The sequence below is a fragment of the Cyprinodon tularosa genome, unplaced genomic scaffold, assembly GCF_016077235.1.
Source record: "Cyprinodon tularosa strain WSP-4 unplaced genomic scaffold, ASM1607723v1 ctg355, whole genome shotgun sequence".
Lineage (NCBI taxonomy): Eukaryota > Metazoa > Chordata > Actinopteri > Cyprinodontiformes > Cyprinodontidae > Cyprinodon > Cyprinodon tularosa.
The window spans coordinates 521,561-549,504 of NW_024039069.1; the positions used below are offsets into that span (position 1 = coordinate 521,561).

The 27,944-nt window shown below is 36.5% G+C and overlaps 1 protein-coding gene across 5 annotated transcripts in view; it reads right to left on the bottom strand.

Annotated features, from left to right (window-relative positions):
* Positions 1-1,908: 1,908 nt before the first annotated feature.
* The window catches only part of htr4 (5-hydroxytryptamine receptor 4), a 224,711-nt gene continuing 198,675 nt past the window's right edge, over positions 1,909-27,944 (bottom strand). For all 5 annotated transcript variants that reach the window (XM_038295431.1, XM_038295429.1, XM_038295426.1 and 2 more), the window contains one exon: positions 1,909-4,083. In XM_038295431.1, coding sequence (XP_038151359.1) covers positions 3,996-4,083 — 88 coding nt within the window. In that variant the 3' untranslated portion in view covers positions 1,909-3,995. The remainder of the gene's footprint in view (positions 4,084-27,944) is intronic.

Consider the following 27,944-nt stretch of genomic DNA (forward strand, 5'->3'; position numbering starts at 1 on the left):
GCCTTTCAAAAAAAAAATTCTGCTATTATTTTTAAGAAGGATTTAAGGGGATTTCCAGTTCAAGAAATTAAAAGAAAGGAAGGAATTTTAAAAGTTCAAAAGAATGATCTGTAATGAAGCAAGGTTTCTGAAGGATAGAAGGTGAGTTCAAAGATCTTTGTGCAGGTGGAGTGAAAATCTTTGAAATAGCGTTAAAAAAGAAGATTAGGGCTTCTATGGAAGTGGCCACTTAGTTTGATGAATAAATAAATACATACAGAAATAATGAAATGTATATGTGTATTAATTTATCAAAAAACACTTATTATTCAATAATATAGTTTAAAAGGTATATTTTGTAATTTAATAGCAATTTAATTTGACTTAACTTAAAGACACATTAAATTAAATTGTGTACCATTTATTTGTTAAATACTTTATTCATAATGTATTTAACAAATAAATGGTACACAAAAACATTTGTCATTTTTAATGGGTAACTGATTTATTTCATTTTGAATTAAATTATTTTCCTGTTTGATTTATTTATTTATTTCATTACACTTATTTAATTCTATATTAAATCATTTAGTTGTGTACCTCCATATTTGCATGCTGCTAAGTATTCTACTTAAATGTGTTGCTTTTGCTTATAGATGTATTGAGTAAGCATTTCTGGATCTTTGAAAGTTCGCATTTTTTTCACAGTTCAAAATACCTTATAATGTGTTTTATTAGGATTTTAGGAGATAGATTGCCACAATAGAGGCAAAGTTGATTAGTGGACGGAGCATTTATCTTTAAAAAATAGTGGTAAGCATTTGTATTAAGCTTCTTTAACGCGGATATAAAAAAAATTCATGTCAGAGAAACATTCCTTCCCAAATAATCATTTAATGAATCAATGCACGATTAATCAAAGCTTAAGTTCAGATGTTCTGCTAAGGCCTCTGATGATCAACTACAAACAAAAACATGGCATTTGATCAGGGAGGCTGTAAAGAGGCACATACTGTCAGGTAGCGCAATCCGTTGTTTGATTAGCTCTCTGCTACTCATCTGGCTTTATTTCATAGCAGCACAAAAATAAATTGTTTAACGAATACCAAATGAGGCCTCCTTAATGTTAGACATACTAAATATGGAGAAGAAGGTCAGAAAAGAGCAAAATGGGCTTTTTGGCCTACATATAAAATTACTGTGTGGTTGTTCATTAAAACTGCACATTTTATCATCTGCATTGTAAAAGTAAACAGCATCATGCTTGTGGGTTGCTTCCTACTCCGAAAGGATGATGTTGATGTTTATGAAGATTAGGTCTAAGTTCCATCTTTGGGAGAAAGTTATCTTCTTCACTATGAGTTTTTTTTTAAACATATTTCATTTAAGTGACTAAGAACTTCTGGTCCAACATAGAACTTAAATAGAACTTAAAATTGCAATGGATTATGAATAGAAGTTGAAAGCTGATAGTGAATTGTGGTCTTTACCCCAATACACCACTAACTCAGCACTACAGTAATCTGTGTTGTAACATAGCAACGTACACGTGTTAATATTAACTTCTTAAGAGTCATATCCCAAACTTTTCCTTCAATTAAACTTTTGGATCAAGAAAAGCATTTTTGAAGTAATACTTTACTTCTAAATTTAGCAATGCACTTCATTTAAAAACCTAAATGAATCTGTATATGAAATGTTTTGAGAAAGATGAATATCTTTGTTGATTTCATTATGAGGGTTTATAGTTTGAATGGCATAGGGTGACATTATTCACCCCTTGCTAGCCTAACATCTAATTAACTGACATCACAAAGTATATATATGTTTATTACAGGAAAAACACCTTCTGATCTGCAGTGTTTGGAAAAGGCAAACCTATTCAAATAAGAAAACACTGTTGATAAAAATAGGTTAAATGAGTCATAATATTTTGCAGAAAAAAGTTTATTCTTCCTTCTTCTTAATACTCTTCGTCGTCTTCCTACTACATTGATGCATTTCTAAGCTCCTCTAAACGACTGCCTCTGTGGTTGGTAACCACTCAGAAAGCATTTTCCCATCAACGGTTCCGCAGTGCTGTCATGGACTGGCGACCTGTCCAGGGTGTATCCTGCCTCTCGCCCGTAGATAGATGCAGATAGGCACCAGCACCCCCCACGATCCTGCTTGGGATAAGCGTGACGGAAAATGGATGGATGGTTCCGCATTCCTTCACAAATAATGTACAACAACTAATTATTTCCATGTTTTCTAAAGAGCCAAATGTACAGGAGGGAACTTTAAAATGCTTTCTTACCGTTGAAGTTTTCACAATTTGTCATATTGGTCACACACAGCATAATTAGAATTTATAATAAAAAAGCAAGGGAAAGTTGTGCATACTAAGTGCGCAGACTCTGGTATGTGTTCTTTTTTTTAATAGTTTGCAAATATGCATTTGAAAAAGGACTTAAATTCTACATGTAAATGTAATTAACTGAGGTCTTTGTGTTTGTAAAAGAACCAAATGTGTCAAATGTTCAGAAGGTATTAATGTTGTAGATTTAGTAAAAAAAACAAACAAAAAAAACTATTTATAACTTATCTTTAGAAAACCTAAATGTATAGAGATGTGCAAGCTTATCCACAATTTTCTGCAATTAAGCCACAGAAACGACTGGGTGCAAATAGTGCCTGAACAAGTTGTGAGATATTGCTTCCATATGCATTTGAATTACCTTTTGGGAGAAAAAAAAACAACACCCTAAAACCATGGCATTATAAAGTAAGTGGTAAAACATAAAACAAGAAGAAAAAAAAGCCTACAACTGTTTTTTTTTTTAAAAAGGACAAATTTGTATTAGGAGTTGAAGAAAACATTTTGCTCGTAGCATTCCATTTTCTTAAAAAAAAAAGACATGGAAGTTTGTCCTCCAGTACATTCCTTATCTTAACCTCCACAAGGAGCACAGACCCGGGGAGTAAATGCTAGCTGGAGCAACACATTGACGACGGAGAAGGAAAGTCTCATACATACACATGGATCACATTAAAGGAGGTGTATGCACACCTGAAACGCACTCAAGCATCTCAAGAGACAAACAAACCAGCAAAGGAACTTCAAATGTAATCACACAACAAGAACAAGCACACAGTGCTCGGACATCATTCGAAAATTTGTTGAATCATTCATGAGCAGCTTTCATGGGCTGTGGTCCTCTTCACTTATTGCAGTGAAACCTAAAACATTCAGATGGAGTGTAGGAAGTGATGAACGCGCGAGTGGGAGCAAGCAGCCTTAAGATAATGCACTTGGACAGTTCAGGTCAAGGATTTAATTTAGTCTAGGAAGCTGTGCTTTCCTTTTATCTTGAGGATTAAGCAAAGCTGGAGAGCTTTGACCTCAGAGAAAAACTGTTTCTTTTCAGGTAAGTCTAACACATGTAATGTCTAAGTGATGTTTAGCAAAAACAACAAAAAATGGTCTGAGCTTATTTCTTCTTGCTTCTGAAGCTCATTTCACCCAACCTAGAAGGTCATATATAAAGGAACAACCTCTTCAAATCTAAAGTTGATCTTTCAGATTATTTGTTACTATAAAACAACGGAGAGCATCATATAATGATCAGATACAAGTCCACTGTATATGTATGAAAATCACTTTGGCAATGTACTTCACTTTTACGACTCCCCAGCACTGTTAATTATCACATCAGCTGAGCGATTCTCCCACACACTACACCACAGTTGCTGCTTGTACACGATACAAGATGAACGCAGAGTTGGTTTGGGCCAGCTCAGTCTCTGCGGTCCTGTAGATGAGTAAACTAACACATTAACCAGCAGGTTGAGTTTTGACTGAGCTTTCTATTCAGTGGTGAAGCCCTGGTCTTCCTCTGGATCACTACAGTCCATCCTTGGACCCAGTCTGCTGTCCCGCTCTGGATGTGCGAAGGCTGCGGTGTTCCCTCCAGCACTGCGGTGACACTGTGAGAGCCGAAGCCATTGGAGTTGTGACTGTGAGGTCGCGATGGTCACAAGCAGGACTCGCGGGAGCCAATGTTTGCGTGCAGAGACTTTTTCTTCTGCTCTTTGTGATTTCCATTGTGAAGAACAGAATACCTGAAAGAAGACACAGAGGCAGGGACAAAGAAAAATCACAAAATAGGTTAAAAACGACAAATATAGGTCTTTTAAAAAAAAAATAGTCCTGTTACATTTTCCATATTTTTATGGGACATTTCTTCAATGTTCAATAGAGAAAGAACGCATTTTAAATTATTTAAAAGAGCAGAGTACATGTAGAGGGCATTGAAAGATAGAAATGTCTGTATGGAGTTTCACCATGTAACAGTGTTCTGTGCTTTTTTATTCTTTGCCTGTCTTACTGTGTTACTGTATCTTTGACATTTGGCTAAAAATACATCATAGAATTCACGCTTTGTTAGGTTATATTATGTCTAGACAGAACTTCAGATCATCCTTTCAGCCTGTGATCTACACGTGCTCAGACGCTTGCTGATCTCCCATTAAAGGGTCCACATTGAATGAAGGGTTGAAGTTGACCAACCCATTTTACTGCTCCATTTCACCTTTGGAGGTGATCACAGATATGAAATGGCAAGACAAGATAGTGGAAAAAACTATAAGTGCATTACAAAACTGTTAAATGTTTGTTTATTTCAGTTTGTTTGCTTCACTATGCACAATAACACGTTCATGTACAATAATTATAATTTGGTACTGAGCAGCATTTTCAGTTGTAAATACTGTCAATTATATATGTGATCTTTAGCTTATTTAATTCTTATCCTTATTTTATTTTTTATTCTGTCTTATTATACTATATTTTGTTCTATTGTACTTAGTCTTATACTGTAAGCAGTATAGTATATATATATATATATAGTATATATATATATATATAGTATATATATATATAGGTTTATAAGTATATAGGTTTTAGGAGGATTTTTAAAGCTGGTGTGTTAAGAAATTCCTCTGATGTGCAGTAAAGTTCTCAAGCAGACACTCACTGACAGGCTCCTCAAGTGCAATCAGACACAGAAGATTATTGCTTAAGCAGCATGATCTTAAAAAGTGTATAACTAGAGTAAAAAAGTGTATATATTTTGGTAATAAATAGTGCAGAAGCACATCTTTAAGAGCATAACTACAGCAGTAAGAAAATTCTTCTGCAAAGTCAGTACATGAGAGGGCCAGAGAGTTTGAGTTCTCACCAGTGTTCCAGGATATGAATTTCAACTGTGGAAGCTCAAATGAGGAAATGTCTAATAGGACAGTTAAAAAGTCTTGCCTAATCTAGACTGTGATTTAGCATAAACAGATCTTACATCGGTATTCTTTAAGGCTTAAGAAAATTGTGGTCCAAAAAAATAAAAGTCATATAAGTTGTGGCGCAGTGGTAGAGTACACGACTCAAATATAGAGGCTTAGATCCTCTGAGCCACCATCACAGGGAGATATGTGCTGCTGTTTTCCTTTCTTTCCATTTATTTTATTTTAACTTAGCAAAAAAGGCCATTATGGCTACAACAATGAGAAAAAGGAACAACATAAGTTGTAGGTCTTGCTTTTCACTGAAAGAAGCCCTTTTAATTTGTCAGAACAATCCTACTCCATAAAACAAGTCTACTGCCTCATAATTTAAAACTGAATCTAAAAATGTAAAATGTATGCAAGTCCCTTTATTGTCCCACAATCGGGGAAATTCGCTCTTTGCATTTTGACCCACCCCCTTGGGGAGCAGTGGGCTGCCATTGTGTGGTGCCCGGGGAGCAATCAGGGGTTAAGGGTGTTGCTCAGGAACCCAGAGTGCAGGCTGTGGAGATTGAACCGGGTGCTTGCAACTTTCTCAAAGAACAAGAGCACTACTCTAACCCAATAGGCCAACACTTATAAAGTAAAATATAATAAAAAGTTTTTTGGTATCTGCAAAAAGATCTCACAGATCTGAAAACCCCTTATACATTTGTATAAGACATGTGCCTTACATTACATAGATATGCTTATATGTTAGCTTATATATACAACATCAATGGTGGAAATAGGGAACTAGATGTTCTCTTTATGTGTGTGTGTGTGTGTGTGTTTCACAAAGAGCTAGCCTCGGGCTAAATCCATTATGAGCTGTTTAGACAAACACCCTGACCAAAGACACTTCCTGCTGCCAAACTGGCCGTGAAATACACCATTCAGAAAGCCACCAACATTTAGAGCTTTGCTGGAAGAAACAGGCTTCAGATTCTCACCGAAGCAGAACACAAAATTGCTCCCACATTGCAGCATTAAACCATTTCTGAAAAACTTCAGCTAAGCTTTAGTTGGGATGCATGTCACCTGGCTGCCTTTAGTCTCACAATGCGAAATGTGGTTGCATTGTGGGACTATTGCTATAAAAGGATAATTTGTTTTATTAGTCAAATAACCATTGTCTTCACTGTGCTTAATGTGTAGTGCAATGTTGTTAACAACACTGCAGGGAGCTCAAGTGGTCCAATAAATGATGCAGTGATCTGTAAAGTTCTGTTAAAGCCAGTGAAATGGGGAAAAAAAGCACAGCTGACAGTAAATTCTGGATGAAATTTAGTCCTCTAGATACAACTCTAGACCCATTAAACCTTTAGAGGTTTCAGATAAAGTTAAGAAGCTGCTTGAGGGGAACAATAGGGGAAGGTGCTGGTTAACAGAGATACTGAAAGAGAAAGAACAATTGTTTGGGGAGTTTGATGAAAAACGAGGAACATCTAATGAGTCAAGATCATTACACTGTCAAAATCATGGCTACATGCTAAAGAAATAGTTCAGGCCAAAAGCACCAAAAAGATAAGTATGCATTATAAAAATGAGCTGTAAAAAATCTCCTTCATTTAAGGTATAGTGGAGGATGTTCTTTTTCCGGGTGGATCATTAAAATAAGTGGTCCTCCTAATTGTCAATCATTCTGGTGATATGTTTATGTAAGGCCGTCCTATGTGCTCATCCCTATTTTCACTTACTGGTGGTGGGTCTGATATAGTGGAAAACATTGCAAACCTTGCACAAGGAGAAATGGACTTGTGCATGCTCTCGCAGGTATTTAATAGGCTATCCCTCTTGGGACTGGGTACAGGGTTGTGCATGTGCATTTTTTTAAAGTGGAGCGGGTGGGTCTTTTCCAACCCAGTCTCATGGGAAAATGTACCCCCACTACGTTGGTCCACACTGCAAAACGTAGTGGAGGTACATTAATGGCCATTTTTTTGTGGTACTGTTACGTTTCTTCTGCCTATACGCTTTCTATTGTTTTACGTCCTAGTCACGTGACTTTCAAGATTCCAGCTGGGAGAAGAAAAAAATATATATAGATGGCCGACATTCGCTCATTTTTTGTGGAAAGATTAATAACTTGAATGTACATATTCACTTGCTTGTTCGTTTCTTGCAAAGATTTTTCAAGATAATGTGAAACTGTAACATTTTGGTATAAACATGGCTGAGATTTCTCTAACTTTTAGTGGGAAAATCAATAATTTCAATCAGTTTCTGCATTTAAATGGGTTTTGATCACATTTATAGCGAGAAGTGTAGGGTTTATTTACATAATATTTACTTAGTGAACATACATAATCACCCGCTTGCTAGTTTTTGCTACGTTTTTCGGATCTCGTCAGGATTATGTGAAATTGCAACGTTTAGGCTGCTACCCATCGCCTAGCATTTAGCTGCCGCCCCGATTCAACATTGAATTCTTTGTGATTTAACTCCATCTGACGGATCAAACCCTCGCCACTGCGTGCGTTGCGTCTGAGGTTGATTTTCAGATCAATGCATTACGTCGTGGCAAACGGGAGAAACTAATTAAACTAGTTAAAAAAAAGGATCATGGGTTAAGATCGGATGTGTTTTATTTGGAAATCTACCGGATCCTTTGTGCATTTCACTTCCTGTTTGGTGCGATCTCATTGATGGGTTTTGACCAGATTTTGACCAAAGAGGAACAAAAAAAAAAACAAAAAAACAATTTAAATACACAACCAGCATATCTGGAATCAATGACAGAGAGCATACATAATCACCCGCTTGCTAGTTTTTGCTACGGTTTTTCGGATCTCGTCAGGATTATGTGAAATTGCAACGTTTTGGCTGCTACCCATCGCCTAGCATTTAGCTGCCGCCCCGATTCAACATTGAATCCTTTGTGATTTAACTCCATCTGACGGATCAAACCCTCGCCACTGCGGCGTTGCGTCTGAGGTTGATTTTCAGATCAATGCATTACGTCGTGGCATACGGGAGAAACTAATTAAATTAGTTAAAAAAAAGGATCATGGGTTAAGATCGGATGTGTTTTATTTGGAAATCTACCGGATCCTTTGTGCAATTAACTTCCTGTTTGGTGCGATCTCATTGATGGGTTTTGACCAGATTTTGACCAAAGAGGAACTAAAAAAAAACAAAAAACAATTTTAATATACAACCAGCATATCTGGAATCAGTGACAGAGAGCGACTGGGACCAGAAGTTTATTAATTTCTCCCCACTGATTTCCATTCAAAATTTTTCGATCCCACCAGGCTCTAGGGAAGGGGCGTGCATACCGCCACCTACTGTTCATGAGTGTGTAGCAACATTGTTTTAAATCTATTAAATTCTATTTTTTAATTTTGTATTCTGAAGATAAATAAATAATGCTTTCCTTAATCTATAAATATCTTTTATATTTCCTTTATTTCCCAATAATCCTTTAAGACTCCATTCTTGGCCTGTCCTCTTTTCAATTTCTTCCTTTCAGGTTCAGATGTTTTAAAGTTCATCGATACGTGTTCTACATTTTCTATCTCTCCACATCCTTCACATTTATCATTATTTTTCCTCCCTATTAAGTATAAATTGTCATTTAAATAAGTATGACCTACTCTTAATCTGATCATTATTATTTCTTCCCTTTGGTTTCTCTCATTAATATTTCTATTTAATACTGACTTTTGTACTTTATATAACCTTCTTCCTTTTTATCTTCATTCCACCTTTTTTTTTTGCCATTTTTCAATTTCTTTCCTCTTAATAAATGATTTTCCTTTCCCTAAAGGAATTGTAATTGTTATTGCCTCCTCTAATTGCTAATTTGTCTACTACTACTACATTTTCCCACTTTGACCTTTTAAGGTTAGCATGTTGACCAAAAGCTGACACCAAAAATAAAGCAATCGATTATTTACAACAATATGCTACATTTAATGAAGACTAATACAGATTTTACTCTCTTATAAGAATTAGTTTCAGGTTTTATAGGGGAGAGTTTGCATCGGCAGTCATCTGGGAATCTTTTATGTATTTACTGGTAAAGAACAACCTCTCAACCCATTTAATGTAAATGTTGCGTCGAACCAGAAAGTTATTTGAAGAGCATAGATGCATAAATATATGCATAGCTTTAACAAGGGCCTCATGAAGGTCTGTTCTGTTATTCTCTTTTGGAGAATATAGACATTGTGGGCATTCATTTCCCTGATAAGCTGGTGAAGATTCTTAGACATCCAGGTCATAATCATTCCAAAAAAAAAAAAAAAAAAACTTTGGACTTTGTTTTTCAAGTTTGAAGACTGCCCATTCAGGACGTTTTTCAATTCAAAATTACAGTAGCCCAACAAATCCTTGTTTTGGCTAGGAGAATATGCAAATTGAACCTGATGCCTGATCCCAATAGCTTGACTCTGAACCGAATTTGATCCCTATTACTTTTTGGCCACATGCACATTATTGTGCTGCCTGGTCAACCCTAAGAAAATGTTCTGGAACTGCCACTGAACTGACACCCAATGCATGGAGGGTAACCCAAAAAGGGCCATTGTTAGAGAAACTGGGTGCCTACAAAGTGCTGTTTTCAAGCTAATTAATGGAAAGTTAGCTGGAATGAAAAGTAGACAAATAACAATTACAATTCCTTTAGGGAAAGGGGAAGGAAAATCATTTATTAAGAGGAAAGAAATTGAAAAATGGCAAAAAAAGGTGGAATGAAGATAAAAAGGAAGAAGGTTATATAAAGTACAAAAGTCAGTATTAAATAGAAATATTAATGAGAGAAACCGAAGGGAAGAAATAATAATGATCAGATTAAGAGTAGGTCATACTTATTTAAATGACAATTTATACTTAATAGGGAGGAAAAATAATGATAAATGTGAAGGATGTGGAGAGATAGAAAATATAGAACACGTATTGATGAACTGCAAAACATATGAACCTGAAAGGAAGAAATTGAAAAGAGGACAGGCCAAGAATGGAGTCTTAAAGGATTATTGGGAAATAAAGGAAATATAAAAGATATTTATAGATTAAGGAAAGCATTATTTATTTATCTTCAGAATACAAAATTAAAAAATAGAATTTAATAGATGTAAAACAATGTTGCTACACACTCATGAACAGTAGGTGGCGGTATGCACGCCCCTTCCCTAGAGCCTGGTGGGATCGAAAAATTTTGAATGGAAATCAGTGGGGAGAAATTAATAAACTTTTGGTCCCAGTCGCTCTCTGTCACTGATTCCAGATATGCTGGATGTGTATTCAAATTGTTTTTTTTTATTTTTTTAGTTCCTCTGGTCAAAATCTGGTCAAAACCCATCAATGAGATCGCACCAAACAGGAAGTTAATTGCACAAAGGATCCGGTAGATTTCCAAATAAAACACATCCGATCTTAACCCATGATCCTTTTTTTTAACTAGTTTAATTAGTTTCTCCCGTTTGCCACGACGTAATGCATTGATCTGAAAATCAACCTCAGACGCAACGCACGCAGTGGCGAGGGTTTGATCCGTCAGATGGAGTTAAATCACAAAGAATTCAATGTTGAATCGGGGCGGCAGCTAAATGCTAGGCGATAGGTAGCAGCCAAAACATTGCAATTTCACATAATCCTGACGAGATCCGAAAAACCGTAGCAAAAACTAGCAAGCGGGTGATTATGTATGCTCTCTGTCATTGATTCCAGATATGCTGGTTGTGTATTTAAATTGTTTTTTATTTTTTTTTTAGTTCCTCTTTGGTCAAAATCTGGTCAAAACCCATCAATGAGATCGCACCAAACAGGAAGTGAAATGCACAAAGGATCCGGTAGATTTCCAAATAAAACACATCCGATCTTAACCCATGATCCTTTTTTTAACTAGTTTAATTAGTTTCTCCCGTATGCCACGACGTAATGCATTGATCTGAAAATCAACCTCAGACGCAACGCACGCAGTGGCGAGGGTTTGATCCGTCAGATGGAGTTAAATCACAAAGAATTCAATGTTGAATCGGGGCGGCAGCTAAATGCTAGGCGATGGGTAGCAGCCAAAACGTTGCAATTTCACATAATCCTGACGAGATCCGAAAAACGTAGCAAAAACTAGCAAGCGGGTGATTATGTATGTTCACTAAGTAAATATTATGTAAATAAACCCTACACTTCTCGCTATAAATGTAATCAAAAACCCATTTAAATGCAGAAACTGATTGAAATTATTGATTTTCCCACTAAAAGTTAGAGAAATCTCAGCCATGTTTATACCAAAATGTTACAGTTTCACATTATCTTGAAAAATCTTTGCAAGAAACGAACAAGCAAGTGAATATGTACATTCCCTGAGTAAATATTCTGGCAACAAACTATACATTTCTCACTAGAAATTAGGGGTGGGTATTGGCAAAGAAGTCACGATTCGATTCGAATCACGATTCACATGCCACGATGCGATTCTATCACGATGCATCACGATACATGAAATATTGCGATGCATTGGGATATTTTCACTGAACTTTGTAAGAAAAAGATACAGTCCTTACCAGTGGCTGACTGGCTGTGTATGATCTGGATAGTGTCTTCAATTGATACATAACTGAAAGCAACTGAATTCATACATAGCTGTATTTATTGAAATTACTTTTGGAGGTGTTGTCATGAAAACAAATACTGGACAGAAATATTACTATTACTGGCGTGGACACACTAACAAAAAGATCTTAGGATTCATCAAACTTAAAATAACAAAATGAGGATAATCAGTGCCATTTACATGGCCTCAGTGGTCTTTTAAACCAATTAAATGAAAACATTCAAATGTAAGACATTTCCCCTTTTGGAAATTACGTGCGTCATATCAATTTCGTTTTTACCTTCTTTGTTTTTAAAGCCAAAATGCATCCAAGCATCTGACTTGAAATGTGATGGAGCTGGGGGGCGAATTTTCTCAGTCTCCTCCATATTTTGTTTATGAATGACTCTTCTCAGTATCCCAAGGCCGGACATGCTTGCAACACAAAGCAGCAGGCGTCAACACATCCGCAGCGACATCTGCTGGACTGGAAGTTGTATTCCACTTGGTTTGATTGATGTGCGCCAACCATTAATGTATTTTATTTGTTAATTTTTTTTATTTTTTATAATCGATTCTTGCCTTCAAGAATCGATTCAGTAGATCACAAAAATTAGAATCACGATTCATCGATTTGACGATTATTTTGCACACCCTTACTAGAAATATAATCAAAACTCATTTTAATGCAAAAACAAACTCAAGTCATTAATCTTTCCACAAAAAAATGAGCGAATGTCGGCCATATATTTATTTTTTTTCTTCTCCCAGCTGGAATCTTGAAAGTCACGTGACTAGGACGTAAAACAATAGAAAGCGTATAGGTAGAAGAAACGTAACAGTACCACAAAAAAATGGCCATTAATGTACCTCCACTACGTTTTGCAGTGTGGACCAACGTAGTGGGGGTACATTTTTCCATAAGACTGGGTTGTCTTTTCAGAAATTCAAGAAAATCCTCCACTATACCTTTAAATTCACATGTATTAATTGGGCTAACCATGCCATGGTCTGTGTTGTGTTTTTTTTGTGTTTACCCTCTGATCCTTGGATGAATGTTATTTTTGTTTAAGGTTACATTCACAGTGCAGGTATTGATGCTTAATTCAAATTTCCTGCTAAAATCTATTTTTTCATAGCCTCAAAGCGACCTACATAGGCAGAAGAACAGTGTGGACGTCATAGCAGCACACTGTTTACGGAAGTAATGAAAGACGTCGGCATCTCTGAGATATTTTAAGTCGGTAAACAATCTCCTGAAAAGATTACGATCGAGATTAAGAAAATTACGAAAAAAGCAGAGCAAATCAATTATTCTTTATTTCTAGCAGTGATTGCTTTGCTGGAAAGGAGTCTGTATAAGTGAGAACTCAGAGCCTGGATGATAATGATGAGTCGGATGAAAGGTGTCATGATAGTTCTGATTGCAGATGCTTTAAAAACTATTCGATAAGTATCCAATTTAGTAGCACTTATGGAATCTGAATAATTGTACATTTTTAAACGTAAAAGAAATCAGAATTTGGTCTTTCTCACTGACATGAAATAAATTGCACATGGACAAAACAAATTTGATCTGCTTCACATTTCCTACAATGTGAACATAGCCTTTGTCGTGCCATATATGTTCACTCCTGTCTTTTGGGTTTCTTAGTTTTGTTTTCTGTGCATTTTAATTAACACTCACATGTTAGTTTCGGGCCTGTGCAGAATCGAAATCAGAAAGGGGTTTATTGCAGAGCAGTGTGTGTTTACACATAAGAGGTTTGATAATGAGGTTCCTACACACAGACAAGCTGACATACAGTCAATATATATGAGTAATTAGAAATTTAGAATAAATAAATTGCAAGTAATATATGAAGAGCATTATGGTAGTTATTAAAAAACAAAAACAGCACATATTGAGATTAAATATACAAATACAGGTGCTGATCTGTTCATCTGGAAAAGTGACACTAGGGGACCTGGGTCTTGTTAATGAGTCTCATAACAGATCGTCAATTTCAATTTCGCTAACTTTTATAGATCTGTTTTAAGTAGAACAGCTCCCTTTGTGTGTTCCCTAGAAACATCCGTTACTTTGTCACAGTGGGGAAATGCAGGTGTTTCAGCAGCAAAGATAATAGGCACTTCTTTCCCACCCATCTTCACCAAATGACAACTAGCTCTTGGTCCTAATTATTGAGCATGTTATATTAGCAAGGTAACAGTTTGTCGATAATGTGTGGAAAGAGGGAAACGCACTATAATGATTTAAATGACTTTTACAAAGCCCACAGAGGGAATTTTACATCTCCAAAACTGATGCTCTTAAGGGATTTCTGAGGTCTGTGACAAGTATTATATCGATCAAATGTAGCTCAAGGAAAGGACAGTGGGGGACTGACGATAGGGTCCCGGGCACTAATGGTTCACTCATGCATGTAGAGATGATCCAATTTAACAGACAAGCTCCTGAACAGTTTATTATTCCTGGTTGTAATTAAAATGTCTCAGATTACACAATTCACAATTGGTTTTATGAGGAAAAAAAACAAAGCAAACAAACTGAAAGGATCTGCTAGTTTGTGCCAGAAACTACAGCAGAAACCAGTGAAAGCATAAGTACCATCATATGTCTACATGAGCAAAGTTTAGTGCATAATTTGGTTAGGACACTATGTACAAACACTACATGTACTCATTTGGAGCCCATATTTAATTTAATACTTAGATCAAATGGAACTCCAAAGCAGGGCATGTGGCTTGATCCATACTGTGTTTATCTGCGGCTTTATTTGTACACAGCTGAGCCAACAGGCCAACTGACAGGACGCAGATTTGTTTAATGAGGGCAGAGGAGAGACACAGTGAGACAGAAGGCCCGGATCACAAGCAGACTAAACAGTTCTACATATTTCAGGCTGCAATGTGGCAAACATTCATCTTGATGGAGTGCCCCTGATGAAGACTGAATGGGCTGCGCAGTAAACTATGACATCTGACGCTACATGTGGGTAGGGTGGGAAGCAGTTATACGCAGAGTCTATTACAGTATAATTAGTCCCAGATGAGTATTATTTCATTCTAAGGTGAAACTGATAAAAAAAAAAAAGATTTTAATCTGATCATTATAATGAAATATTTTGGGTTTTAAAGACCAGTATTACCTCTACTATCAAGAAGCTGGTTCCAGATACTGGTTACCTGCAGCAGTTAAGCGGGTAGTTGTTCATATGAAAAAAACAGCTTTGTATAGATTAAGTATCATAATGCTTTAAGCTGCTACAATATAATCTGTCATGTACTTAAATACTAATACAGTTTAAAATTGTTAAATAATTTCTTGTCATACAATGAAAGACTGAAACTTTGGTGACATTTTAAAAGGCTAGAAAATTGTCTTTGCTAATGTATTTCTAGTCCCTAACCTAAAAAATGTCAGAGAAATTATATATATATATATATATATATATATATATATATATATATATATATATATATGTTTTTTTTTTTAAGTCCTTCTACTTAAAATTTAATCAATCAGAAACCCAACCAGTGCCATGTTAACACATTCAATACCTTTAGTTAATAATATATAGTGAATAAGAGAGGAGTATTGTCATTTGTAAAATTAAACAGTGTTTGTAACCAATGAGAAGATTACCAAACAGCTAATTGCTGAAAAATTGGTCTGGAGTAAATCATCTTAAGGATGAAGTTTTTTTTTGTTTTTCTTTTCCTGTTGTGTGGTTGATCTCAGTCTTTAAGAGGAAACCTTATGATTCACCTGCTATAAGATTTGACACGTTTTTCTTACAATTTCCTGCTATCATCATCATCATCATGGTTAAAGCCTTCACTACATAGCTTGTCAAACAGTGTTTGACTCCTCAGACTGCTTATAAGCAGAAAAATGACAGTGTATCACTTCTTAGAAATAATACTAATTCTGCTCTAAACAAGGTTAGAAGTGACAAAGAAAGTTGCACATATGCCCAAAATATACATAATGATAAAAAGAAATTATTCCTCTCAATGGTGCCAGTTCTGTTAGCTCTACATCTGCGAAGATGTCAATCCCTGTGAACACTGGGACGTAACTCAATGGTAAAGTAAATTATTCTTATTTCTTATTTGAACTGTTGCGTAAATTAGCTGAATCAAGATGCTATGACCGAAAACATGTGATAGACAGATGACCGTTGATATATGATTGGCCAAATTTAGGTGTACAAACTGATGTATAACTAACTGGCCTGCATAAAATGACAACAAAACAGATTTTAAGACAGGATTTCTTTTAAAATAGGAATTTTTTACCTTTTGGGAGAATATGATCTGATAAAGAGTACATTTATATACATGTTTAAGCCAGAATGATTTGACATTTAAATATGACTTCCCTACGACTTTAAATTAAACATGATATGAAGAGAAATAAGATAAACATTGGTCAGTCGTATTAAAATGTAACTAATACATATGCATTTGTCATACATACTCTTTGTAATCTAATGAAAATCTCTTGTTAATACAGCATTGTTCTCAGAAATATCCAAAATAACCTCTAGCCTACAGCTTCAGTGTAAGCTTCTCTTCGACATCCTGGATATAACTGATGAAAAAGCTAAAGCCTTTTTGTAGAGGTATTATTTTCTCCTGGTGACATGCAAAATTAAAAGCAACAGAACAGGCAAGATATAATATACAACCTGCTCAACTTTGCATGACACCATCCAGTGATGTAATAATCTGTCTCATGTTCAATTTAATGCAGTTCATTCGTAAGCCTTGTGGACATTGGCTATTCAGGCCTCTCATTCGCCTGCATTAACCCGAGGATTAACCTTCAGGAAATGAAACTGCAGAGCTCTTGTCGTTATGTTTTCTAGTCCTCTCATAAAGGAGATTTTCACAGAGTATGATTAAATGATAGAAGTGCTCTTAGAAGTGCTTAACAAAGTTGATGTATGTGAAACAAACAATAGGTTAATAATCTGACCAGATGAAACATGGCACATAATATTTATATACCCACTAAACACAGGATTCAATCTAAAATAAGTAGATTAGAGAAGTAACCAACACTATAGAGGGTAAAAGTTTGATGTAAACATACAAAACAATGCAAGGATAGAAGATAAAACTAGAAGCCCAACTCTGCTGGAGGTCAGCAAATATAAAGTTTTTTTGCACATAAATTTGAGACTCACTTTTCTTCATATTATATAGGTTGTTTATGGTTTAAAACAGGCTTAGAGCATCACAGAGTTGACATTTCAGGTAAAATATTTACCTTATCGAAAATGGATCAGAGTAAACTGCAGTCTACCATAATCCTTATTTATTCCTGATGCCAACAAAGAAGATTTAGAGATAAAAAAAAAAAGAAGCAACAGTGCCAACCATAAAATTGCGATGTGAAACGTTGTACCTAATCTTATCTAAACAAACATCATAAAAAAAATACTTTCTAGGATAGTCAATCCTAAATCAAATAAATCCCTTTCTTAGCTTTTTGCTTTTTCCCCTGGTTTCCCTCACTTTGTTTCTTTTAATCCTTGTCATCTTTGTTGTTATTTGCTGTGGTGGAGGCAGAAAGAGGATGTCAGTCTCATGATTCAGGCTATTTATTTATTTAAAGCTTTTGCTTGTTTCCACTGTTGTTTGGAGGATTCATCATTGGTGATAACCTCGAAGTATGCTAGCTAGAGAACTAAGGTTAAAACAATGATATATATAATAATGAATGTTGTCACTTTACAACATCCCAGAGCAACAATTATTTTGCATATACATTTTTGCATATAACTATATTGCAGCAGTATATTGCATAGATACAGAAAATGATAACTTTAGTTTATATTCTCAATGTTTTGCATTATTTTGCATAAACCTTTTTAAAGATTTTCTTTTTTTTTTCTTGGCTATTGCCATAGTGTTCCGCTTGTTTCATGCATTTTTAAAGATTTTCAATGTTGCTTTTATTGATTTTTATTTCAGCATTTTTCTGTACAGGTAGATGCTGAAATAAACCACTTTAGTGATCATTCAAAATTCCTACATCCCTCTTTTTCTGAATGAGCTGCATGGACCTCTTAGACCATAGGAGGTCCATATTAAAAGCTTGTTCAAGTAATTATTATAAATTCAGTCCAAAAACTCTCTGAACAAGAGCACTTTTAGCTATAGCCTTGCTACATACTCAAAATGATCAATTTATTTGTAGGTGATGTTGACTTAAAAATCCACTAATAAAACAAACAAGATTTCTTGTAGAAAAGAAGGGGAGCATTTGCCCAAGTACACCCTGATGTGCTGCATTTTGGATACAAGCTGAAGGAGATTTACAAAGAAGAACCCTGCACACCATCTCTTAAAAGAAATACAAAATCAACAAACATCAACACTTGAAATCTTAAAAAGCTTCATGCAAACAAATGCAAAACATGGGAAATTAAACTAAAGTTATAATTTTTTGTTGTTCTATGCAATATACTGCTTAATATTAGAACAAAACAAAAATCCCTCATACCCAGGAGGCAGAGCTTTAAAGGATCACAATCAGAAAGCTCTTTTCTTCAACCTCTTTTTTTACCACTCAGGCTTCAGGTGTGTTATGTTGACCAAGAAACAATAAAAAAACATCAAGTCGATTCTGCCATCCTAAGACTATTTGAAACAAGAGCACCATGCTGAAAAGCAAGCCCAAACCCTGCTGTGGTGCTGATGATAGGAAAGGATGGAAACAGTGAGTACAAAATACTTAAATTTAAGAAGGAACGATATTAGAGAAGATGCCAGGATATATGTGAAGTTTGTTTATAGCACTGCAAAATAACATGAAGGACTAATTTCAACAAAGAGTTGGGCAACTTTGAGCCCAGAGGTGGGTAGAATACCCCCAAATTGTACTTAAAAATAGCCCTCCAAGAAGACATCGAATTTCAAACATGGTTTAAAGATAAACAACATTTAACATTTTCCATGATATATTTTTAATAAATGTTTTTGCTAGAAGTAGAGATAATTTTACCCTAGCTTCCACGCTTTTCAGGATGACTCTACTGTAGAGGTACTTCAGTGGAAATATTATTTGATGATCTCTAAAGTCACAGCGTTTACTGTCAAATCAAAAGACTAAAAGCTGAGACAAATTCAGGCTTTAGACTTAGTATAAAAGACTGTGCTGACAACAGGTACACACTGAAGAATAAAGGATAGAATACTTCAGAAAATGTAATCTTTCTGGCAATTTTCCCTCCTCACTTGTTTAGTGAGGTTAGTCAGGAGGGATGGCGAAAAGCACTATGAGGACCTTAGAGATTTATTACTGAGGGCAGAGAAACCAATCTGCTGCAGGTAAACTGACAAAGTGAAATACTGAAGGGGCAATGCAGCATTGAGGCAGAAAGTTTTTTTAATTTTCAAAACTTTACACAGACCTTTTTTCTTATTTTAAAGTCTTGGAGGTGAACATTAGTAAACCCAAAACAGTCATAGCAGCTGCATATATAAGGTAAAAGCTTGGTTGACGACCAACTGAAGTTGTAATTCAGCATATCTCTGTCAGCATAACTTCTTTCTGTCCCATAAGCTTCTCATGTGAGGATTTACAGTGCATGGGGAGAGCTGATTAGTGAATATTCAGTTTTAGTTGGGTCATTTTCCTCCAAACACTCTCCATTTCCTTTTTAAAGACAGACAACTTTTACTTCACTGGAATCTTAAGCTTTCACTCTGTCAGAACTGCAGGTGTGACTAATCAATGCTTAGTTTACATAGTGGCAAAGTTTATTCAAACTGTAATAGTTTCAGAATCTGAATCAGCTGCTTAAGCTCATGTACAGGTGCTGGTCATAAAATTAGAATATCATGAAAAAGTAGATTGATTTCAGTAATTCCATTTAAAAAGTGAAACTTGTATATTATATTCATACATTACATACAAACTCATATATTTCAGATGTTTATTTTGTTTAATTTTGATGATTACAAATGACAACAAATGAAAATCTCAAATTCATCATATCAGAAAATTAGAATATTGTGAAAAGGTTCAAAATTGATGGCCCCTGGTGCCACACTCTAATCAGCTAATTAACTCAAACCACCTGCAAAAGCCTTTAAATGGTCTTTCAGTCTAGTTCTATAGGCTACACAATCATGGGGAAGACTGCTGACTTGACAGTTGTCCAAAAGACGACCATCGACACCTTGCACAAGGAGGGCAAGACACAAAAGGTCATCGCTAAAGAGGCTGGCTGTTCACAGAGCTCAGTGTCCAAGCACATTAATAGAGAGGCGAAGGGAAGGAAAAGATGTGGTCGAAAAAAGTGTACAAGCAAGAGAGATAACCGCACCCTGGAGAGGATTGTGAAACAAAACCCCTTCAAAAATGTGGGGGAGATTCACAAAGAGTGGACTGCAGCTGGAGTGAGTGCTTCAAGAACCACCACACACAGACGTATGAAAGACATGGGTTTCTGCTGTCGCATTCCTTGTGTCAAGCCACTCTTGAACCACAGACAGCGTCAGAAGCGTCTTGCCTGGGCTAAAGAGAAACAGGACTGGACTGCTGGTGAGTGGTCCAAAGTCATGTTCTCTGATGAAAGTAAATTTTGCATTTCCTTTGGAAATCAAGGTCCCAGAGTCTGGAGGAAAAGAAGAGAGGCACTTCATCCACGTTGCTTGAAGTCCAGTGTAAAGTTTCCACAGTCAGTGATGGTTTGGGGTGCCATGTCATCTGCTGGTGTTGGTCCATTGTGTTTTCTGAGGTCCAGGGTCAACGCAGCCACATACCAGGAAGTTTTAGAGCACTTCATGCTTCCTGCAGCTGACCAACTTTTTGGAGATGCAGATTTCATTTTCCAACAGGACTTGGCACCTGCACACAGTGCCAAAGCTACCAGTACCTGGTTGAAGGACCATGGTATCCCTGTTCTTAATTGGCCAGCAAACTCTCCTGACCTTAACCCCATAGAAAATCTATGGGGTATTGTGAAGAAGAAGATGCAATACACCAGACCCAACAATTCAGAAGAGCTAAAAGCCACTATTAGAGCAACCTGGGCTATCATAACACCTGAGCAGTGCCACAGACTGATCGACTCCATGCCACGCCGCATTGCTGCAGTAATACAGGCCAAAGGAGGCCCAACTAAATACTGAGTGCTGTACATGCTCATACTTTTCATGTTCATACTTTTCAGTTGGCCAACATTTCTATAAATCCTTTGTTTTTATTGGTCTTCAGTAATATTCTAATTTTCTGATATGATGAATTTGAGATTTTCATTTGTTGTCATTTGTAATCATCAAAATTAAACAAAATAAACATCTGAAATATATGAGTTTGTATGTAATGTATGAATATAATATACAAGTTTCACTTTTTAAATGGAATTACTGAAATCAATCTACTTTTTCATGATATTCAAATTTTATGACCAGCACCTGTATTCTTTAGCAGTAATATTTCATGGTTCAAAATCTTAATTTGTTGTTTAAACATCTGTGATTTTATTGGCGTTTCCTGTGCCTATTTTTTATTCACTTTCATGTTATTGTATCTCATTGGTTTCTTTTTAAACTTGTTGTTTTAGATATTAATAGCTGTAGAATAGGTGCAGATCTGGAGAAACCTTTAGTTGCTATTTTTAGAAATGAAATTTTTGCATTTAATTTGAAGGGGGAAAAAATTCAACTTTAAGCATAAGTGGAGAAGAACAGCCTGGCAGATACATTGCCAGATAAATCACTGGTTTATTTAGTAATCTAATTGTGGGGGTTCTATAAGGCAAAATAAAAAAAAGAAAATTAACAAAAACATATCACTGTGAGTAAGAAGTCATGTTTTACAGTTTTTATTACATATTTTAAATAAATTATTCTTTTACAAGCTTTATACCTCTATTTTTTCTGTCATAGAAATTGTGGTAATTTTGAGTTTGTTGATCATTTGAAACAATATGTCTAAAGAACTAAATGGTTTTCTCAGTATACAATAATTATGCTTGAGTAAAGACATATTACTGAATGATTTTTTATATACATTTTTTTTTATAAGAAATCTAGAACTTGCTTTATGCCATGTAGGTCAAAATTGATCATCAGTCAGAATATAGCAAAAGGAAATAGTCATCTACAGTCCTAAACTCCTACGGAACCTACTGTACAGTCGGGATAAATAATTAAAAGGTTTACAACTAGAAGTGTTCCATTCAAGGCTGAATGAGGACCTAATTGTATGTTCCCACCACACAGTGGGCCTGATGTTATAAGGGATGCAAAATACATTTCCAAAGCTCAGTGTGAGGAAAGTACTGTAAACAGTAACTTCACTTAGTTATATATGGTTGTAATCACAGCAGAAATGACCAAACCTAGATTTTATGAAAAAAAGAAAATCCTTAGATTGACTAAATGTTCAAATTGTACTTTTTACAACATACTTACAACAAAACTTATGTGAGGTGATTGTTGATCTAATTGAACAGGAAAGACTAAGGCGGCACCGAGCACAGACCAAGACCAGTACCTCTGTTTTGCATATATTTATTTCTATTTCCGCTGATTAATTACTGTGTCAGAGGCAGCTAATTCAATGCAAAATCCAGGACATTTCATTTCTAATTTTGAAATGCATTGGAGAAAGCAACAAACAAGCTGAAGGAGATCCTCAGGATGCTGGCAGCATTGTTGCTAAGCAGCAGAAGGCAAATCTGGTACGACTTTTAATAGCTTCATTATAAGGGTGACTTGCTCAGACCAAAGATAAGCATACTTTCTGTAGTTGGTTCGGCTTGAGGCCAACTTGTATTTAGACTTGATGCAAGCCACACCAGGGTCTGTTTAGAAGCAGACCACAACCACCTAAAGAAGTGTTTTGGTCTGTTTTTTGGACCAGGATTCACTAAAGTTTCTTCACACCAGAACAAAAGGTCTGAACAAAGATACTAAAATTGTGCCATCACTGGGTCTTTCTGTTCTATAATGATCCAAATTATAAAGTACAATGATGAGAAAACAGTTCACTACTCACACAATCAATATTCTTCTATGGTACTCCAGTCTTGGAGAGATGGTGTCCCACTACTTTCTGATGTGTGTCATATTCAATACAGCTGTACCTAATATGAGTTTATTAGCAGATGTGTGTAGGGCCTGGTTTGATCTGAGAACAAAGTCAGTAAGGATACCTAAAGGCCTTTTATCTGATTCTGTACAGTTAGCAGACAGACAATCTAACAAAATGTACCATAAAGGAAGGGTTTTATGCATACAAGGTTTCCAGCCCAAAGCAAATACTTCCTGATCTACTATGAATTATGCATTACACACAGAATAACATCTTCATTTCTCCAAAAAAAGCAAAGAACAAAAATATTCTTCTTTCTACTTATCCCTTGGTTACTGCTGCTCAGGGGTCAAAGTAGATTTAAATTCAAAGGAGTCTGATATAAAAAATACACAGAGAACCTATAATTTACCTTAATTTCAATATGTTAACTAAAATGTTGAAATACTCAAATAGATAGAAACAAGAATTATGAGAGAAAACTATGCAAAGATCTATGCACCTTTTCACCTGGGTCTTTATAAAAAAAATAAACAGTATGAAATTAAATATTTTCTTTGGATATAATTTATGGATTCCTTTTGGTAGAAGTTAAAGGAAGTGTTACATCACCTCTTGTGAGCTGGAAGAAATTAAATCTTCCAATAAGACAAAAGATTTAGTAAGTAAGACAATGCTTATGCTTGGCAGAGGATGATCAGCCCCATATAGTTTATTAAGTAGAAAGGGCAGGAAGAGCCATACTGCTGAGAAAGAAGCATCAGTGTGGGGTACAAGCGCAGACTCAGAGCTAGCGTGCACAAAGACACTTTTCTGCACAAGCACAGCTGGAAGATCAGAGTTTATCAGAGTTCAGCAGACAGTACCGGACCATTCTGTCTTTTTTTCATCCCTACCACTGCTGTCATTGTCCATCTGTGGTCATGCAGAATGTGCAATGCTGCACGCTAGGTGGGTAGCATGACCAAACAGGACGCAGCAGCACGGCTGATACATCTTAGCAGATTACACCCAAATGATGCATTTTAAGTTTTTGCACGTGAGACAGCATGTGAGACCCCCCCAACTAACACCCATGACTCGTCATGTTTTTGTCATCAAAAATCCCAGTTGAATTAATCAGTTTTCATTGTCCTCATGAAAAAAGGAGTGTCAATGAAATAATTTTGTCATTGTTAACTAAAAACAACACTGCTGTATAGGAGGATTCAGATCAAGGAAGTTCCGCAAAGCTCTCGACCTCAAGAAGGCTGCTCCAAGATTTACACAAGCTTTGTTTCTTCTTTGTTTATTCTTGCATTTCAAGTCTCTCTTCTCTTCCTCCATTCTGACCTTTTAGGCTGTTTTGCTCTATATTCAGTGACAGCCAGCGGAGGTATCACAACTTTCCCTTCTTTGGCCACCATGCTTCTCTGTCGTGAATGCACTTCGAGAAAACAAGCCCTCATTGGGAAATGCTTTTAGTGGATGATTGGAAACTGGAAGCTCTATAGAATGAACCCCATTGGCAGAGAAAACTGGCATGTTAAAGTTAGAACCATACACTAAAATGCCCAAACTATGTATAAGGCATTTCTTCATAGTTTAAAATAAAATCAGGTATGGGCCCGTTAAGCCATGGTGGAAGTGTGCCTTGATTATTTCTACCTCAGTACTGCTGGCAGCTAGGTAGGAGCAATATGCTTCCCAGCACAGAAAGTGCTGGATGCCACAGAAGATGAAGGGATAACAGTTAGGAAAAGTAGCTAAAATGTGATGCATTTGATTTAGGTGTTTAGGTGATGGACACATCTAAAAGTTGCAGCATACCAACCCTACAGTTTGACACTACCAACAGAAAGTAAGTATTTAGATTATTATCATTTACATTGTTTTCAGCTTATAAATGTTGCTCGGTTTAACAGTTTTTATATAACCTGCACATCTTTCCCTTATCTTGCTTTTGAACTCGTTTTCCTAACAGGTATTAAACTTAATAACCTTTTCTCAAGCAACCGCAGTGAGCACTGACCTGCAGTGTTGAGCTGAGCATCAGTGAGGCTGAAAACACTGAACCTCCTGTTCTGTTTGTCTCAGAACATTAATCCAAGCTTCTGCATGAGCACATTCAGTGGGGCATGGGTGAAGTCAGCAGGACTCTTGGGAACACTGTGCAAAACAACACATATGTGTACCTGTGTGCCTGCACCATGCCACATAAGGACATACAAAATTCAAAACATGAGTGTAGGAGGGGAATTCTCAAATAAGACATGATACTATTACACAGTTTAAGCTACCAAAGCAGAGAGATAATATAGACATGCTTTCTCTGTATGGGTGGGAGTGTGTGTATATGTTTTAGGACTTAGATTGGTGTACTGCTGGAACTCATTTGATCATTTCTGGATGGCTGATATTTGCAAAACAGCGTTCCTTACCTAATTGCTAACATGGCTTGAATTACAAGAAATCCCCACAATGTGTGTGTGTTTTTATATGCGTGAGGCTGCAAGTACACACAGTGCCACACTTGCATGCGGCTTAAATGTATGTTTTAATAAATTGACCAATCTGTGCACAGAAAGAAAGTCATTTTTCAGAGTCCAAATTATTTAAACTCTCATACGAAGGATTCCAATGCTCCACTTAGTGAAATATTTTTAACTCCATTGATTTATCCCGCTGCTGTGTTTTCTTGCCTGAAGGTTTGACCTGTTTCCATTTGCAGTGGGCCACATGCAGCAGTAAAGGAAGTGGTGAACTGCACCCAGTCTCTGACAGATTTGGCACCAGGGGCAAGCAGTGCTTTCTAAACAGTTGATAAAGTTGAACACCATATCAGTGGGCAAAAAAAGGTGATACAGGATAGGATAGCCACCATATGAGGTCTGATATGTCTGTCTGTCTGTCTATCTATATAAATATAAAACACACCTTCTCATTCAGAGTTTTCTCTATTTTCATGACTATGAAAACTATAGATGCACACTAAAGGCATCAAAACTATGAATTAAGACGTGTGGAATTACATAGTTAACAAAAAAGTGTGAAAAGTGTGAAAAATATAGCTACCTCTTGAAGGTCATCAAGAGAATGCTAGAATGTTCGAAGCAATAATACAAGCAAAAGGTGGCTGCTTTAAAGAACCTAAAATATAAGACATATTTTCAGTTGTTTCACACTTTTTGTTATGGATATAATTCCACATGTCTTAATTCATAGTTTTGATGCCTTTAGTGTGAATCTACAATTTCTTAATCATGAAAATAAAGAAAATTCTTTGTATGTGAAGGTTGTGTCCAAACTTTTGGTCTGTACTGTATATATATTTATTTACCTTCTTAATAAGACATGTAATTACTCATAGAGTAATTAAAATGTAAGCTTGACCAGCTACATTGGTAAATTGTTACCTCTGTCCTGTGTTTTCTCAATTTTGTTTGTAATAATTCTTGCTGTGGTTCACTGAAGTCATGCATTTGTTTCTTAGCTGTTCTTTAATAGTACACATGATGAGTTAAATATAAGAAATTTTATCTTACTTTTTGTTGTTAAAAAAAAGTCCAATCACATTCACAATACAAATTTCTAAAAGTACTTTACATATTAAATTAATACATGCTTTTCAATAAATGAAAAATGTTTTTAATTAAGAGTAATTTCATCTGAATGTGCTTTACCAGTGACATCTATGTTTGTCAAGGAACTCTACTGCCACCTACCGGTTTGTGACATCAGGGTGCGGTATCGGCTGTTGAGCAAGTGCCAGTGCTGTATCTGGTGTTTATCACAACATGCTATTAACCGTGATGGTGACGACCAGTGCAATATGCGAAGCAGAGAGTAACAGATTAATGACGTGTTCTTCTCTGGCCAGAAGTTGGATGACAAATCCTCCCTCTTTAAGTTGGGGTGGATTCAAACTGCGAACCCGTGGCGATCATGAATTCATAATATGTTTTTCACTTTTACTCAATGTATGTATGTATATTGTACGGTCTTACCGCACCGTGACGTCACTGCTGGAAGATGTCAGGAGTGAGGTGTTACTATACACTCACCGGCCACTTTATTAGGTACACCTGTCCAAATGCTCGTTATCACTTAATTTCTAAGCAGCCAATCACATGGCGGCAACTCAGTGCATTTAGGCATGTAGACATGGTCAAGACAATCTCCTGCAGTTCAAACCGAGCATCAGTATGGGGAAGAAAGGTGATTTGAGTGACTTTGAACGTGGCACGATCGTTGGTGCCAGAAGGGCTGGTCTGAGTATTTCAGAAACTGCTGATCTACTGGGACTTTCACGCACAACCATCTCTAGGGTTTACAAAGAATGGTCCGAAAAAGAAAAAACATCCAGTGAGCGGCAGTTCTGTGGGCAGAAATGCCTTGTTGATGCCAGAGGTCAGAGGAGAATGGCCAGACTGGTTCCAGCTGATAGAAGGGCAACAGTGACTCAAATAACCACCCGTTACAACCAAGGTGGGCAGAAGAGCATCTCTGAACGCACAGTACAGCGAACTTTGAGGCAGATGGGCTACAGCAGCAGAAGACCACACCGGGTGCCACTCCTTTCAGCTAAGAACAGGAAACTGAGGCTACAATTTGCACAAGCTCATCGAAATTGGACAATAGAAGATTGGAAAAACGTTGCCTGGTCTGATGAGTCTCAATTTCTGCTGCGACATTCGGATGGTAGGGTCAGAATTTGGCGTCTACAACATGAAAGCATGGATCCATCCTGCCTTGTATCAACGGTTCAGGCTGGTGGTGGTGGTGTCATGGTGTGGGGAATATTTTCTTGGCACTCTTTGGGCCCCTTGGTACCAATTGAGCATTGTTGCAACGCCACAGCCTACCTGAGTATTGTTGCTGACCATGTCCGTCCCTTTATGACCACAATGTACCCAACTTCTGATGGCTACTTTCAGCAGGATAATGCGCCATGTCATAAAGCTGGAATCATCTCAGACTGGTTTCTTGAACATGACAATGAGTTCACTGTACTCAAATGGCCTCCACAGTCACCAGATCTCAATCCAATAGAGCATCTTTGGGATGTGGTGGAACGGG